Below are 16641 nucleotides of genomic sequence, written 5' to 3' on the forward strand. Positions count from 1 at the left end.
GTATTGCACATGATTTGCATCAGAATATTTGTATTTCTGCTTGTGATTCAAAGCACAATTTTCCGCATGTTTAGAGCATCATTTCATATTTTGATCATGCTGAGATTTAGCTGCAAAAAAATGAGTGAAGGATAGTTAGTAACCTGATCTTGTCAGGTGAGCCACCTGGGAAGGGAGCGCTCTGATCAGGGTCAAGTTGGCGGATGGGTGTCTCCGTCAATCTTTTGTCAAATGTATGAAACCACACTGTCAAATGCAGGACACATTATTATTGTCATGACGTGTGCACTTAAACATGCTTAGAGTCCTTTCTTCCCACTCACCCACTCACACTCTCCAATATATTCCTCAGGTCTTTAGAAAAAGAAGTTTTCTTTTGGCTTGACTCAGCTGAACTTGGTTTCAACATTCAAACCAAATCTCAGCTTCATTTCCATTTAGGGAGGAAAGTTTAATCAATTATCACTGATATTAAACTGAGAGGGAGGATGGTAGCATTTATTCCTCTCATTTCAGTTATCAGTGGTCATTGTGCACACTGAATATATCACAAAATGGATGTTGAAATAAGGGATTAGAGTGATAAAGAGCAATGAATGCAGCAGAACCGTACGGGTCACAAAAACAGCCATGGAGTCAGACACGTGAGACGCAGCTGCAGTCAAACAGACATTTATATAGGTCATCAGAAAGAAAATCAATACGGCAAAAATTGAAAGATTAATTCTGGCAGTCTTCCAATGAGCTCTGGTACTGCCTGGTTTGTTCATTTTCCTGAAGATTGGGCACCCACAGAGGCCATGACATTTCGAAAACTTTCACACTTTTGTGCCTGTATAGTAAAGGAAAATAAGCAAACTTTACTGGTTGTAATCGGATAAATCATGCAGGGGATGGCATTGAAAGAATTACAGTATTTATTACCTTTGTTCACAATAAAAATGTGTATCGTGTAGAAAAGCTAAATATGTCTATGTCAATGAAAGAACTCTCCAAAAGCCATATTGTACACACAAACATATTTATAAAAACATACAGTATATGTATGAATAATGCAAAGTTATAATTTAAAAAAATAGCTACATTTGCATATTCATTGCTTGAATCCACTTCTGTTGTCCTTCCGAAGAGCATTTGACAAAACACTCTCAACTCAAGGTCCTCTTACTCATTGACTCACTCCAGAATAAGCGGGTACAGTAAGTGGACTATTTTTGTTGAAATTGTTGTGTCATCTGATCCAGATTGTTACTTATTTAAAGGGATAAATAGATTGATATTGAAAATTGATTTCTTGCAGAGAGTTGGATGATCAATACAACTGTCAATACTACTATGCTTGCACAGTAAATATCGAGCAGCTTGTTAGCTTAGCTTAGCATAAAGACTGGAAGCAGAGGGAAACAGCTAGCCTGACTCAAGCAAAATATGCCTATAAAGCTCACTAATTAATACATTACAAACTCCCCTTACACTTTGTTTTTTTAATGGAATAAACAAAGACAGTGTATCTCCCAAAATATTGAACTATTCCCTTAAAAATTATACTTTTATAACTCTTTACTTTTAAGTATTTTATAGCCTGACAAGAAATCTGCACCTGTCTACTTTCCAAACACATTTTTTAAACTGGAAAAGGCAACAAAGAGCTCGAAACTAAATTTAAACATACAAAAATAAATGCACAAAACTTATTTAAAAACAGTGTATGATGCTTATTTGTTCATTTTAATATTGTACAGGGTTAAAATGCTGCTTCAAAGTCAATATTTTGACAATAAAACAAAAGAAAAAACAAAGTTGTGCACCTTTTTATGATAATTGTTCATATTTTGGTTTAAATTTGTAAAAAATAAGATAACATTTGCTAAAATAAGTCAATGTCATTAAACACAACAGTTGCAAAGCTTCTGTAAACATTGTAACTGACCAAACATTAGATGGCAATGAGGGACAAGAATAATGAGGTATTGAAGGCAATAAACACACAACACCTAACACAATACAATACAAATTTAATAATGTGTTTAAGTTTGTGTATCCAACATAGAGATTGCATTGCATAGAGATGTGTATTCATTTAAAGCTGGGGTTCCAAACACCTGAGGCTGCGGATGTGGGAAGGCGGGACTTTTGCAGGAAGTGGAGCAACAGCAGTAAGAAGCCCACGCTGACCACGCCCAGGATGACCACGCCTGAGATCAGAGCGCTGGTCACCGGGTTCATCGCCTGGGAGGGGTGACCAGATGCTGGTGGAGGGAGAGGTGAACAATAGCAGAAACTTAAAACAGACACGTTCTTTGACATAGGGCTTAACATGACCTGAGTTTGTTTCTTTTTCCTTCAGAAAGAGAAGTGGAACCTTTTTGTTGTTATTGCCTTAAATCATCAATTTCCATGGGTATCTCCTGTCTTTCCACCTAACCCAGGACTTAGTCACGGGTGATATTTTATACCTCTTTATGTTTTGTAACCTTGCATAAAGGAACTTACCTAGTTGAGAGTTGTTGACGGGAGTTTCATCTGAAAAAATGATTTTAAAAGTGTTAATTAGGGTTAATTTTACAGATACTTTAGTCCTCAGTGGTTCTGTGGATGTGATCTTAATTTAAAGGAATAGTGTGACATTTTAGAGAATATGTTTATTAATTTTTGCCAAGAGTTAGATGAGAAGATCAATACCACTTTCATATCTATCTGTTAAATATGAAGCTACAGCCAGCAGTTAATTAGCTTAACTTTGCATAGACTTGAAAAAGGGGATAAAAGCTTTCCTGGTTCTGTTCAAGGTAATAAAATCCACCTACCAGCACTTCTAAAGCTCAGTAATTAACACATTATATCTAATTTGTGTAACCTGTAAAAAAAAAAAAACCCAAAGTGTAGAAACAACAATTTGGTTTTATGGGGGTTATGTGCAGGGCTATCTTCTGACAATAGATAAGCTAACCAGCTGCTAGCGGTAGCCTCACATTTGTTCTGCACAGATATGAGAATGGTATCCAGCAAGGTAGCAAATAAGTTTATCTCCCAAAATGTCAAAGTATTCCTTAAAGATCAACTTTATTGTTCGTACCACTCCTGGTGATGATTGGTCCAGCGGTAATGATGGCGTTCCCAGATGCTGCTGGGAGGGAATCAGGATTCACCTCTTCATCCCGCCTGCGTCGTCGCCCACAGATCTGCCAATCACATAGTCAGATTTTATTCCTCAGTGGGGTAAGGGAGGCACGCTGGGAGTCGCAGATTGAGATTCATGATTTCTTACACTTACTGGCATGAGCATGATGCAGTCGTCTGCTCTGCAAAGCTTGGTGACACAGTGCAAAAACACGGTCGACATCTTCTGGTGTCTGTGTTTAACAAAACGGAAAACCTCGAAGGAAAAGCGTCCCATCTGACTCTTCCCATTCTCAAAAACTGTCGTCTGTGGGTCTTTGTAGCAGCTGTGTCAAAAGAGAACAACACACAGACACACACATATATGCATTCACACACTGAAAATGACTTTGATGTATGCTTAAGTACTCATTGAGAGGGAAAAAAAGTAGCATTCATGGGGATAAGCATGGAGAGCCTGAATAGGTAATAGCTCCCTTTTGTGGTTTATCAAGATCAAACCTTTTGTGGTTTATCAAAATCATCTTGAGGAAAAAAAAAAAAGCAAGATTACCCAAAGAAAAGGTCGTAGCGTAGTTCATCATTAGGATTCCCTGAGGGGGTTGTGTAACAGTAGTCCATCAAGATGTTCCACCTGCAGGGGGACAAAACTGTAAGATTTGGATGGAGGATAGAGATCTAACTACACATGGGAAAGCACAGATCTGCCTTTCTCTGCTGCGGACTGGCGCCTTCACATCGTATAATAGCATAATGGCATAATGAATGTAAGCAAACCATTGAAAGAAAAGGGCTGAATCTGGAAAAAGGATGGTGGGAAAGATGCTGATGGTGATTGACTATATCCCAAATTTTATCTCTGCTTTGTAGACGTTGTTTAAATGCCACAATGTATGTTAGATAATCAATATTTCCACGGACATTTATCACATTTTAAAGTTAAATGACAGTAAATATTCAGTAGTAAACAATTGTTTTCTGGTACCGTTTGTCTAAGTTTGTGGCCTTCACAGCAGCAAATACTCTGGTTTTCAGAGCCAGTCCAGCCATTGGAATAGAGAGAGGTTGATTGTACGTTGAATCCTGTACAGAAAAGAGTCAAAATAAAGGAAAAAACATAAAGTATTTTTATTCATTTCAGTATTTTTAATTTAAAATACACATTTGTAAACCTGAAATTACTGGAAAAGGATCTCTGTGTGGGTTCAATCCTGTAATAGTGAGGTGTTAAAAGATAAGGCTGGTGATATCCTATGTTTATGTTATGAAATGACCAAAACCAACAGCGTGTTAGTCTGTCTCTCAGTAATTTCCGGCTTCCCTGCTGTCTGTGGCTCTCAGCCCCAAGCCAATTTATTTCTACTGAAGATGTTAATTTTTTAAAACATGTCATGAATACATAGGTACTTATTTTAGAAAATGGTAAATATTTTTTACAACATCTGGGCACTTTAGTTTTGAGTAAATCTTACTCAAACGGGAGTAAACTGTGCATTTGTTTGGGACTATATTCAGTAGCGGATTTACACACATTTGTTGCTCTAGTGAGTATTTGAAGGAACATGTCACCCAGTGCAATGGTGTGGCTTACTAATGTGTTTTCAACAGTTTTTGGACAACAATGGAGCTCTAAGGCACTGAGGAATAAGCTATATCAGGCCTTGGCTACATAGCCAATTCAGAAAAATATAGAATATCTCCAGACTTATCCTTCAAGATTCAACCTCCTAACAAGTCCAACTTTTTAAAGTAGTTATGAGATCCATTAATAGAAAACACAAACATTAATGAAAGGTCATGAACTCAATTCTGATTGATAAAAATCCTGCTGAACCCTATAACCTAATAACCACCATGAATTGAAATGGTAATTATTTTATACGGCAGGCTGAATGCAGCAGTGTACTCACATTGTACAAGATCATACTCAGCGTGCTCACAAATGTACCATTGCTGTCCTTGACGGAGACAGCAGCAGAGGAGCTGTGAAAAAATGCAGCACATTTATTTTACTTTATTTACTTATATTTTGTGGGTGTTTGCTTTACTTAATAAAAAACATTTTGTTTTTTTTTTTACAGTATGTTTAAAGCATCATCTAACCTTCAGGTTTATTCATTCAGGTGACTGAAAGACAACAGGGAGGGATGTATGCATGTGAATTAGCATGTGAGTCTTTCAAACACGTACAATAAATGGTTTGGAGAAAATCTTAAGACGCAAAGCCACTCAGGCTTTTAAATGAGGCAGTTAACTGTCAAAGCAGTTTAGAAAAACAATAAGCAAAGCTCTTAATTAAATGAATAAATCTTCGTACAATTGAAGAACAAATCTACTGACTAATTACTGAAAGGTCAAGCTCTCTTTTGGACACTGAGAGATCCTTTTTTGGGCAGCAACTTACGATGCCAGCTGTGAGTTATTGACCAAGTACTCCAGTGGGTAGCTGCAGCTGAATTTATACAACAAACTGGGCAAGTAGCTGATTATAGCTGGCGGGTCAGGGGTGTCGATATAGCCTGAGATGTTCCCAATTTGTACTAGAGACATGTTCCCATAGGCGTTGGCCCCGTAGGCTGTGCTGACCTGCAGAGAGAAACATCTCGGCCACGTCACTTTCTCTCAAGTCAATAAAGAACACAGTGAAGGTGCCTATTGATTATATTAACACCATGTTCTCGCATTTGTGTATTTTTTACCACCAGGCTGTTACCGCAGGCCTCCAGGGTGCTGAGGCTGATGCTGAACAGGACTGCTGTGGGGAAGGTGTTGTTGTTGATGAAGCCGCGGCACTGGGCATCACCGTGGCGACCATTCAAGGCCAAATCTGTGTCAGTATAGCCAGAGAACAGCACCGGGCAGAAGTTGATCTTCAAGGTGATGGTCTGAACCCCGCAGTACACACTGATGTCCCGCTCGCCTGGAGAAATAGAGAGGGGGCAAAGTGAAGGACGAAAAAGATGAGAGGAAGTTTAGACCAGTGGTTGTCAATCGTGGTCCTCAAGACGCAGGACCTCTTTGACCTGACAGTTTAAGTGTGAAATGTTGCCTGTTAGATGGTTGGAATTAAAAACAGCAGGGTCATGAGGACAGGGGTTTTAAAAGTAGTTTAAAATTTTATGGAAGGAACTTATTCGCTTTCAGAAAGTTAGACGAGAGGATTGATTCCACTCTCATGTAGCCAGAGCTAGCAGCCGGTTAGCTTAGCTTAACATAAAGACTAAAAACAGGGGGAAACAGCTATCCTGGCTCTGTATGAGCATAATAAATTAAATAAAAGTTAAATCTTGTTTGTTTAAAAACTACAATTTTAGGGGGAGTTATGTGCCAATTTCTTTTCTCAGATTGTTGTCTGCCAATTCACTAACAAATGAAATCTAATATCTAACAAGTTAATTAGAGAGCTTTAGCTAAATAACAATTACACACACTGCTGCAAAGATAAGTCATGTGAGATGAAATGCCAGTTACCAATTTTTGTAAGCTGTAAAAAAAGTTCTGACAATCAGCACTTTGATTTGAGTTTTCAGGGCCATATGAGACAACTACCAGAGCTCCAAAGAGGCCAAATCATCTGCTCCCAAATTGCAGGTGCAGGTCTGTTAGAAAAACATATAATTTTCAACTGAATATTATCCACCTCTGTAGCAGCAACTGCAATAGTGATGTGTTTACTTGTCAAAGCACCAATTTCACAATGTAAAAAAATACTTCAAGTACAAGTCTTGCTCATACTCAAAAAAATTAACTATCATTAAGTATAAAACAAAAAAACAATACTCATAATATGACACCAAAAGCATTTGCATCAATGCTCCGTGGTCCATGTGATTGTTAAATGTACAGCTGGACTTTACATGTTTTTATCTTTAATATAAGAAGCAACTGCGCCTGAAAAAAACCTGCTAATCATATCATAGCTTCTATTTTCTTATATTTCTTTATGTCAGACATTGAAGTTATGTCTCCATCTCAACAAAGGTTGGTGGATTGTATGAAAACATCAGGGACGATAAGTGGAGGACTTCAATGTTATCTCACTGACAAAGTCTGATATGTACAGTAAAGTACCAGTACCTCACAGTTGTAAAGAGTAAAATGTGTTTTTCCACCACTGACAGAGGCCTTATCGTATGTCTTATATCTGCAGTCAGAATAAAAGAAGCGTTTCTAATCTGGAAAGAGAACATATGCTGTCTGGAGCATCCTCACCAGGAAACCTGCTGTGGTAGTTGGCATCACAGTTGTATCCATTAAACTGCGTGGAGACTGAAGCGGCGTTACTCATCAGCAGGACGATAAAGCACATCCGTGTCATTTCAGCGCCTGAGAGAGTTTTGCCCACTGTCATCTTCAGAAGGTCAGCATTGCATTAACCACATTCCTCAGTTACGTGTTCAAAAACAGCACTTATCTCAAAATTAGATGTTTGAAAACAATGCTCCCCTGCCTCGCCTGTTTCCTCGACAACTGCACACTCTGACCTCTATCAAAGTAGTACAACCTTCTTTCCCCGGGTCCTCTAATCCTTCTTATCCAGCTCCCTCTGCCCCCTTTTACTTCACTCACTCATGTTGGCCCAAACCCTCTATTTCCCAACCCCTTTTAAAGTGAGGTCACAACTCTTTCCAGCTCAATTCATCCTCTTTCTCTACCTCCACTTCTATTTTTTTCTACACGTTTACCTGTTTCCTGCTTTATTCAAAGTCATTGATTGGAACCCCTCTTACTGTGGTGTGTGACGAAAGAAGAGTTGAACAATGTGAGATGTAGTTTTGGTAGCATCAAGGACTAAAACTAAACAGAACATCAGCCTTATGTGTATCTGTTGTGTGTGTGCAGATATGAAAGATAGAGAGATTTATTATCCAAACACTTCAACAATAGTGCAGAACATGGGAAACTCCGTCAGATCTGAATGGCCTGGACAAATCTTTTGACGGCGCCCAGAAACCTGAGCGTACTCGGAGGGTTCCCACTCGTCTCTCCTCAGTCTGATCTCTGTCTGTCAGCTCACACAAACAGTGGGTCTCAGCAGGGGGGGGACCAGCCCGGGAATTAAGCTGTCATCGGCTGCTGCTGCGGCCCACATTCACATGAACATAAAAGTCAACTCACGGTCTGATGCAGGGCTGTGTGTAGATAATTGTGATGCACAAGGCATCACTTAGAGTAAAGGCTCTCCGCGGCGCACACAGCATGGCATATTCAGTGTCGCAGAAGGCAAAAGTGGAATCTTGAGATTGTTTTACCCTTTCTCACTCTGCCTTGAGATAACCTGCTCACTTTTGCTTTTACTGCAGTCCGTCTAACAAAAACAGGAGAGAATCTGTCTTCTTCCTCTACAGATTTTAGATTCTTTTATTTTAAAACTATTTTATACAAAGTTAAACTGCTATTTGGAGGATAAAAATTATACATATCATACATGTTCCACCTCTCATATAATTTATATTATAAAATGTCCTTGTGGGTTAGCCTATGTTGGTAAGACATCATGTTCATTAAAACAGAGAATAAGTGACCACAAGGGCTCCATAAGGAGAACTGATACAGATTACCCAATAGCAGTACATTTCAATGACTTCAAATATGACATTTCATCTTTCAAGTTCCAGGGTATTGAAAAGGTGACTCTGCAGTGATAACATTGATGAAATTCTTAATAGAAGACAAGTATACTGGATATTTAATTTGCAAACTTTATCCCCTAATGGACTGAATGATGAGATTTCATGGCATGTTATGCTTTAAGGAGCTTTGGGATCAAATAGTCCTATTTATGGTGCACTTAAGATACAAGTATTTCATATGATTGCACAACTTTGAATGACTTATGAAAGCTGCAAGGCCGATGTTTTCATTCATTAAATATGCAATTTCTGTAAATAGTCTTGCAGTGTCGTGGTATGTATCATGGTGACTCACTTGTCTCTGTTTTTCTTTTCTTTTTCTTATGTGTGGACTATAATGAGACAGATTTTACTCATGTCACTGTCAATTACTGAGAGACATTCCCAAAGGAGAATAATTGTCCCACACCTGTGCACACAGAATGGGCGTGGCACTATATACTTAAGATCATTGTCGTTAGAATCATTTAAAATACTCTTGACGAAGATCCAGAGGGACCGAAATGTTACTATAATCCATAGATTGTGATGCTGAGCAAGAGCTGTTTGCGGGATCTTCGTTTCTTAAGACTGAAGTGATACTTTCCAACACACCTGCATGAGATAGCTGTATGTGTGAACATCTCCTGTGAAAAAGTTGAAATAGCTGTTGCAGCTATTCTGCACTCCAAAATCTTGCAAGCAAACACTACCCAAGATAAGTGAATGGAGACACAAGAAATCAACTCTCTAACCACGAACTGTGCAAATATTCATTCATTCACCCAAGAAGACGCCAAGAGAATTCTGTTCCCCCCCTCCCCTAGTCTTACCAAGGGCAACCCAGTCTCCACAAACAAACTGAAGGTTCAATTTTAGATACGCAAAGAAAAAGAGATGCATCTACAACTACATAGTACAACTCTCAGTTAATACTGGCGCAACAAGCACATTCTCGGGGGGTTAAGGATCCAAAAAGAACCTACTATAGGCAAGAACTGGAAGACATTCATACAGAGATAGGGTGAAGTCCTAAACAAATGTTCATTTGATCTGATGCTACTGATCATTGAACAAGTGTTATCAGAAATGAAAGAGGTTGAATCAATGATAAAAGAACATGAAGAGAAAATGAGACGGGAAAGAGAAATGAGGTCCTGACTTCACAGACATAGATAAATCCATCAAACAGTCTGTGGCTTAGTGTAAGGACCTACTACAAGCTAAAAAGATCTAAAAGTATAAAAGGGATACAAAAGATTATTCACAAAACAGAGCGTACCACTGGGATGGTCATAAAAAAGATGTGTGTTAACCCCAGAAGAGTGCCGCACTGTATCCAGATGACTCCGCTACAGGAAGTGAGTATCAAAGTGACAGTGACCTCAGCTGCCAATATGGTCAAACGCATTTTTTAGCTCAGAGGGGCAGGGGCATCCCTTGAAACCGATGAAACGCTGCAGATGGGGAAAACGGTCCAACAAGAGACGGTGGCCACAGACCCATGATGTGCAACTACAGCAGGAGGATCCGACAAGCCACCTCTCCAAAAAAAATTGACTGACATACACATCTCTGTTCTGTCAAAAGGTCTTTCATTTGACCTACTACTGGAGACAGACAATTTGATGCAAGAGTGGATGTATTCAAGTTTTTCTGAATAACTAATCTCAAAAAGATATACTCACAAATCTGCAGGTCAGAAATGACCCCTCTCTCATGACACTAGTACACATTTTAAACCAAAGAGCATCTTTTGTCCATTAGTGAAGAATTCTTCTATAAATACTGCAGGCTTGTTGAACAAAAAGGTGTCGGAATATGGTAAATCGAGGCCTCAACTGCAAAAAAAAAAAAAAAACATGTCCAGAGAAAAAGAGAAAGCATTGGAAGATTCGGTGAAAGATTCTATTATAGTCTTAAAACCGTCAGACAAGGGGGGATCTGCAGTAGTTTAGGACTATGACAAATACAAGGAAGAAATTATGAGACAAATCAGCAATGGGAAATTCTGCAGAAAACTCAGTGGAGACCCTACACCAAGTAGGGATTGTTGAGAATTCCCATCAGAATAAAATGATGTTTCTAACCAAGATGTATGCATCCCATACACCCTGTCCTACACACCCTGCCCAAAGTTCATAAGCCTAAAACTCACCAGAATGACTATCCAGGTAGACCAGTGGTAGCTGGGATTGGTTCACTACTAGAACCACTCTCAAACTTTGTGGATTATTTTGTCAAGCCATATGTGCAATCACTACCATCTTACATTAGAGATTCTATAGACTTCATTAATAAGATCTCAGAGATTACGAATGTGAGTGAAAACTGTATTTTGGTAACTCTTGATGTAGAGAGTAGGGATGTGCAGAGAGCCCAGTATGTGTCTTTGTATCTATATTTGTTGAGGCTGCAAAGTTATTTTGTATTGTATTTGAATAAAAGTGGAAATAGGCGTAAAAATCCAGTCTTTATTATGCTTTTAATTTTAGGATATTGAAGTGTTAAAATAAGTGTTTATGAATAAACTATCTTACGAAGCAGGCGACTACGCTGACTACTGAGCTAAACTGAATGTATCACCAATGCACAGACAGACCTCTACTTATTTATACACCCATAACACCGAGAAAGTTCAGCAACGTGTAACGTGTAGAGAAGAACTTCAAAGGCATATTCGGGCACACACCTAGTAGAAAGTCTTTACATAAGCATTCCTCACAAGGGGATCCCCCACAGAAAAAGAAATACTCCATCATGTTTAGTACAACCTTTACCCCCCACTGCCATAGGCTGGGCTCTATTATTAAAAAATATTGGCACATATTATCATCGGACCCAGCAATGTCCATGGATTTGAAAGAACCACCATTCATAGTCCATCAAAGAGGACGTAAACTCAGAGATAGCTTTGTACATGCTAATGTAAAATCAGTGAAAAAGAGTACACAGGCCTTGTTAAAACCTCTTCCAAATGGGTGCTACAAATGCAGAGGGTGTGCTCAATGTAATAACATGATCAAATTGAACTGCTTTAGTCATCCTCATAAGGGGAAATGTATTTTATCAATGATATCATCACATGCTCCACTTCTCATGTAATTTATATGATCAAATGTCCTTGTGGATCAGCCTCTGTTGGCAAGACACCACATACATTAAAACAGAATAAGCAGAAATGACAGAGATTACCCAATGGCAGTACATCTCAATGACCTCAAACGTCTCATCATTCAGGTTCCAGGGCATTGAAAAGGTGACTCTGCCAGAGAGAGGTGGTGATGAAATTCTTAATAGAAGAGAAGTATACTGGATATTTAACTTGCAAACTTTATCCCCCAAAAGGACAGAATGATGAGATTTCATGGCATGTTATTCTTTAAGGAGCTTTGGGATCAAATAGTCCTATTTATGGTGCACTCAAGATACAAGTATTTCATATGATTGCACAACTTTGAATGACTTATGTAAGCTGCGAGGCTGTTTTCATTCATTAGATATGCAGTTTCTGTAAATATTCTTGTAAGTAGACATAAGTATGTGTCGTGGTGTCTTACTTGTTTCTGTTTTCTTTTCTTTTTCTCATGTGTGGACTATAATGCGACAGATTGTGCACATGTCACTGTCAATTACTGAGAGACACTCTCACAGGAGAATTATTGTCCCACACCTGTGCACACAGAATGGGCGGAGCATTATCTACTTAAGATCATTGTTGTCAGAATTGTTTAAAATACTCTTGTCAGAGTCCAGAGGGACCGAAACGTTAGTATGATCAATAAATTGTGATGCTGAGCACTCTCCAACGCACCTATCTCTGAGGTAGTTTGATGTGCGAACATCTCCTTTGAGAAAACTTTCCTCCAAACCTCAATGTCTTCCAGTCAGCATGTGTAGTGTGAAGGATTTATATTGTGAGACAAATTATATGAGTGGGAGGACTCTGACACCATGTATGAGCTGCTGCTTCTTTGCAGTATGATCTGTCACTGTTGAAGTGTCCTTGTGGGCCTTGTAGTTGTGTTATGTGTGTGTGTGGACATATAATTGTAGCCTCTCCAAATAATCTATCCTCACTGTGCTGTTTTGACACCCTCCAGTCATTGTACGGCAGCATATCTACACAAGAGCCTGGCCTTTTGTCATTCTGAAAACGTGGCCTGAAAAAAGAAAAAAAAACCCTGAGCTAAGGATGAACTCACTCCTTTCAGGTTATGCGCATGTGTGGGTGGGTATGCGGCCTCACCTGTTGAGAGTGGGTGAGTGTGTGCCTATTCTCAGCAGAGCTCTGTGCCGCATTCATATGTTGTTGTGTTTTAAAGCACCTTGAACCTGAGTTGAACTTTGTTAGCGTGAATTGATAAGCAGCTTCCTCCATTCAGTCTGAGCTCCAGTGAACGCTGACCAAACCAGACCAGACCAGACCAGATCAGACTGATCCACCTCAGAAAGACAGAACATCTTGCAACTAATAGTTTGACACTAGCAGTTTTAATTGGGTGCATTCTTGCATCTGTGTGCAATCTGTCTTTGTGCAGGTAATGAAACATACTACAAGTCGCTGTTCTCCAGTTTTCGATTGTATCACATTATCTTCCTCAGTGGATGAAGTTTGCCCAGTTGTCATTGACTAGTTAGTGTTCAGATTGCCATTTTTTATAACACTATAGTGTCTTTGTATATGCACTGAATAACTGAAATGCAGTATTAGGCAAGTCTACAAGCTCAAGGTCGGATTACAATGAGGCCCCAGCTTGTCCGTGTAGCAACTGCTTTGTGATAATTTGATTCATTAGAAATTCATTTCAATCAGGAGAGACTCAATTGAAGGAGAGGCTTAGAGAGTAATTAAATAACATTTATTTGACATAGTGTGCACAATAGGGAAGGTTGAAGAAATATGTGAGAAATCTTTGGCAATAAGACCCCATTGTGACCTCATTGTTTTCAGGGAGAAATCATGCCATGGTGAGGACACAGAAATATATAGATAGACACTGGTGGTGGTGGTGAAGGGGGGTGAGAGCAGTGGATGAAGATCTGGATGGATATGATGTGGAGCAGCACTCTGATGAGCTCAATGGAAGGACCCATGGACGCTGGATCTGATGAACACTGGGGATGAATGTGGTGGAGGAGGGTTGCATTGATCTGACACTGAAATGACAGCTGACAGCAGCAGAGAGGGGAACAGTTTTAAAAGTTTGACAGCAAAGAGATGATTGACTCACAGAGGTTGCGGTGGAATCTTATTAGTTTAACTGAAAGCGTGAATGTCCTCGGTCAGCTGATTAAGTCAAAAGACAGAGAGAAAAAACTGAGTAGCATGAAGATAGTCTTCCTGAACTTTTGCTATGTGTCATTTGGTAATACGCACCAGTAAAGCACAATAAAACTGACATGTTCAGTGTGACATGTTTGATACTCTGTATCAAAATATATCCTTTGATATTCAACCATATTGCTAAATTTGCTAACCCCCAGATTATATTCAATGACAGCAACATCAAATGCCAATGCAAATTCTCACTTTCTACAATACGATTGAATAAGCTAACTGTCACACAGTAAATCCAGGATCTGGAAGTATTCCAGTGAGGTGTAAGAGTGGGTTTCTAGTGCTCTAAGAAAAATCCATTTTTTCAGCTCATTTCTGCCTCAAGGCCACGTTAAGGCCCATCTCATTTGTTTCAAAACATAATCCTAATGTGCTGTTTGGGTTCCTGGAGACCTTGGGCCCTCTTTAACAGCTCAAAAACATTGTTTTATTACCTTCACGACTTGTCCTCATTTCATGAGAGTTAGTTGAGAACTTTTTAAACTGATGACATGTTTCAGAAGACCACTACAGAAAACGTCATATTGCTTCTGTTTGGAGTCTCAGAGAGCCCAGCTGTCAAAAAAATGGTTAAATACAATGGATTTTCATATGCTCTGTATCTGTGATTGTTGTTGACAGAATACTTTCACACTACACTACCCTCCAAAAGTCCCTAATAAATTTATACATTTGCCATTTTTATATACAGTTTGTGTATTTTATGCCATTATTAGACAGTGACAGTAGAGAGGTGACAAGAAACAAGGGGAGAGAGAGAGATGGGAAACTACATACATCAAAGATCCGTTGCCAGAATTGAACCACAGACTTTATGGTTATGTGGCATGCCTCTTAACCAGCAGGCTGCCAGGGCATGCCATTTTTGCAGTTTAACAGTTTGTTCATAAGAAGTCTAAGAGGTTTGTTTTAATGAGGTGAACAGAGGTTGGCAACAAGAGGAGCACATATTTGTTTGTGTATAATTCATGAAATAGAAACAAGAAATATTTCTTTATTTGGCAGTGAAAATATGTATTTTGTCACATATTTAGTTGCATATTGGGTTTTAATGAGGTCAGAAGAAAAGAAAACAAATATTTAAAGGAAAAAAATGGTTAATAATAGGGTTAATAATAAAAAAAAACAATATGGTACATTCACATCAAACATTTCATATATTCATTGTGCATATTTGTGCATGAGCACATCTATATGGATGTTATATGCATGCAGTGTTTGTATCCTTTGCCTGCATTGTTGTTCCCCTCCTACTCACGACACTGTCGCCCTCGTCTAACACATCTCATGTGCGTCACTCTGTTTACACTGATCCTGGCCTGTGGCCTCACGTGTCAGACTCAGATCCGGACTGGAAGATCTACAGGCTCCCGCTAGCCGTACACAGCCCTGAGAAACGCAGCTGGCTGCAGGTGTTTGCTATTCACTGATGCTCACCTGCCCCTCTGATGAGGTAGGGCTGAAATCAAATATGATGCAGACAAGTGGCATTCAGAGCAAACAGGATCAAATGGCCACATACACATGAAATGAATACATACGGTGAACCCATTACTATCTAGATTATTTTACAAATCCCACCCTGCAAATGACCTATTTAGCCAATGTATAGTCATGCGCTCTATTTCTGTGCTTGTGTTTCAGTCACATGACTTCCTTTAAGATGTTAAGTTATACTGGAAATCACACACGAGTGGGTCTGTGAAAAACATGTACTCATATACCCCCAAAACAATGTGTATCTGGTTGATTTTCTTTATATACTAGCTTCTCTAATACAACACCTGTTCATTTTTCATACAGAGATTCAATAGAAGCTACATTATTTCACCATATGTTCAATCACATTCACCAGTTGTTATATTGCAGGAAATCGTTTTTTAATCCTTCATCATAATACCATGCATGTATGTGCAACTCAACAGTCGTCATCCGAGCTTTGTGAATGTTTCCTGCAGGTCGTTGCGCTCAGAGACTTTTTATGGCCCAGGACCAACCGCCACTCTTAGATCTGCCTGATAGAGCCGTCTCTATCTGATCAAACTGAAACATCCAGACTCAACAAACAGACATCTACATCGCACAATCTGGGCTGCATCACAAAACCCGTGAGAGCGTAGCTGTAATCTGACGCTCCAGTTTTAACACAGGCAGGAAAGTGAAGCCCTCATCAAAGGCGCTGCTGAGATTTGAGCCTCAGTGAGTAATGTTTCCAAAAGCCAGAAACCTCTTTTTTTTTTACCACAACAGAGCAGCAAATGCATGAAGTATTTGGGTAAAAATATATTTGTAGTACAGATGAAGCAGTGCACAAAAGCATGACAGCATTATTATACTGTACACTGTTATTAATAACTTTGATTTGTAGAGATAAGGCTTTATTTCTCAAGGTGATGTCTTCTGAAAATGAAAAAGAATGAACCAGTAGTTTTGGGTCATTTTTTTAGAGTGAGGAGATGTTTGATGTCTGTATCTTTTGTTGGGCTGGAAACCTGCATAAATTCCCAGGTCAGAAGGGAAAAACAGCAGACTGACTTATTGTTTATGTATGAAACCCTACCCTGTATT

General features: G+C 39.1%; 1 protein-coding gene across 1 annotated transcript; it reads right to left on the reverse strand.

Annotated features, from left to right (window-relative positions):
* Positions 1–2076: 2076 nt before the first annotated feature.
* LOC121899242 (zona pellucida-like domain-containing protein 1) lies at positions 2077–7471 on the reverse strand. The gene is made up of 10 exons (XM_042414940.1): positions 7333–7471; positions 5820–6040; positions 5525–5706; positions 5031–5103; positions 4106–4203; positions 3674–3754; positions 3275–3446; positions 3077–3182; positions 2494–2523; positions 2077–2249 (listed from the first exon to the last, which is right to left on the reverse strand). The coding sequence occupies exons 1-10, from the start codon at positions 7469–7471 to the stop codon at positions 2077–2079; spliced, it is 1275 nt and encodes a 424-aa protein (XP_042270874.1).
* Between the last annotated feature and the right edge of the window lie 9170 nt (positions 7472–16641).

The sequence above is a fragment of the Thunnus maccoyii genome, chromosome 6, assembly GCF_910596095.1.
Source record: "Thunnus maccoyii chromosome 6, fThuMac1.1, whole genome shotgun sequence".
Classification (NCBI taxonomy): Eukaryota; Metazoa; Chordata; class Actinopteri; order Scombriformes; family Scombridae; genus Thunnus; species Thunnus maccoyii.

What these genes read in the sequence shown, in the direction of transcription:
- LOC121899242 (XM_042414940.1), bottom strand. Translation starts at nt 7,471, where the DNA reads ATGACAGTGGGCAAAACTCTCTCAGGCGCTGAAATGACACGGATGTGC. An exon ending in CTACCACAGCAGGTTTCCTG is followed by an intron (nt 6,041 to 7,332) that starts GTGAGGATGCTC and finishes CTATTTCTCCAG; the next exon opens with GCGAGCGGGACATCAGTGTG. An exon ending in CCTGCGGTAACAGCCTGGTG is followed by an intron (nt 5,707 to 5,819) that starts GTAAAAAATACA and finishes TTCTCTCTGCAG; the next exon opens with GTCAGCACAGCCTACGGGGC.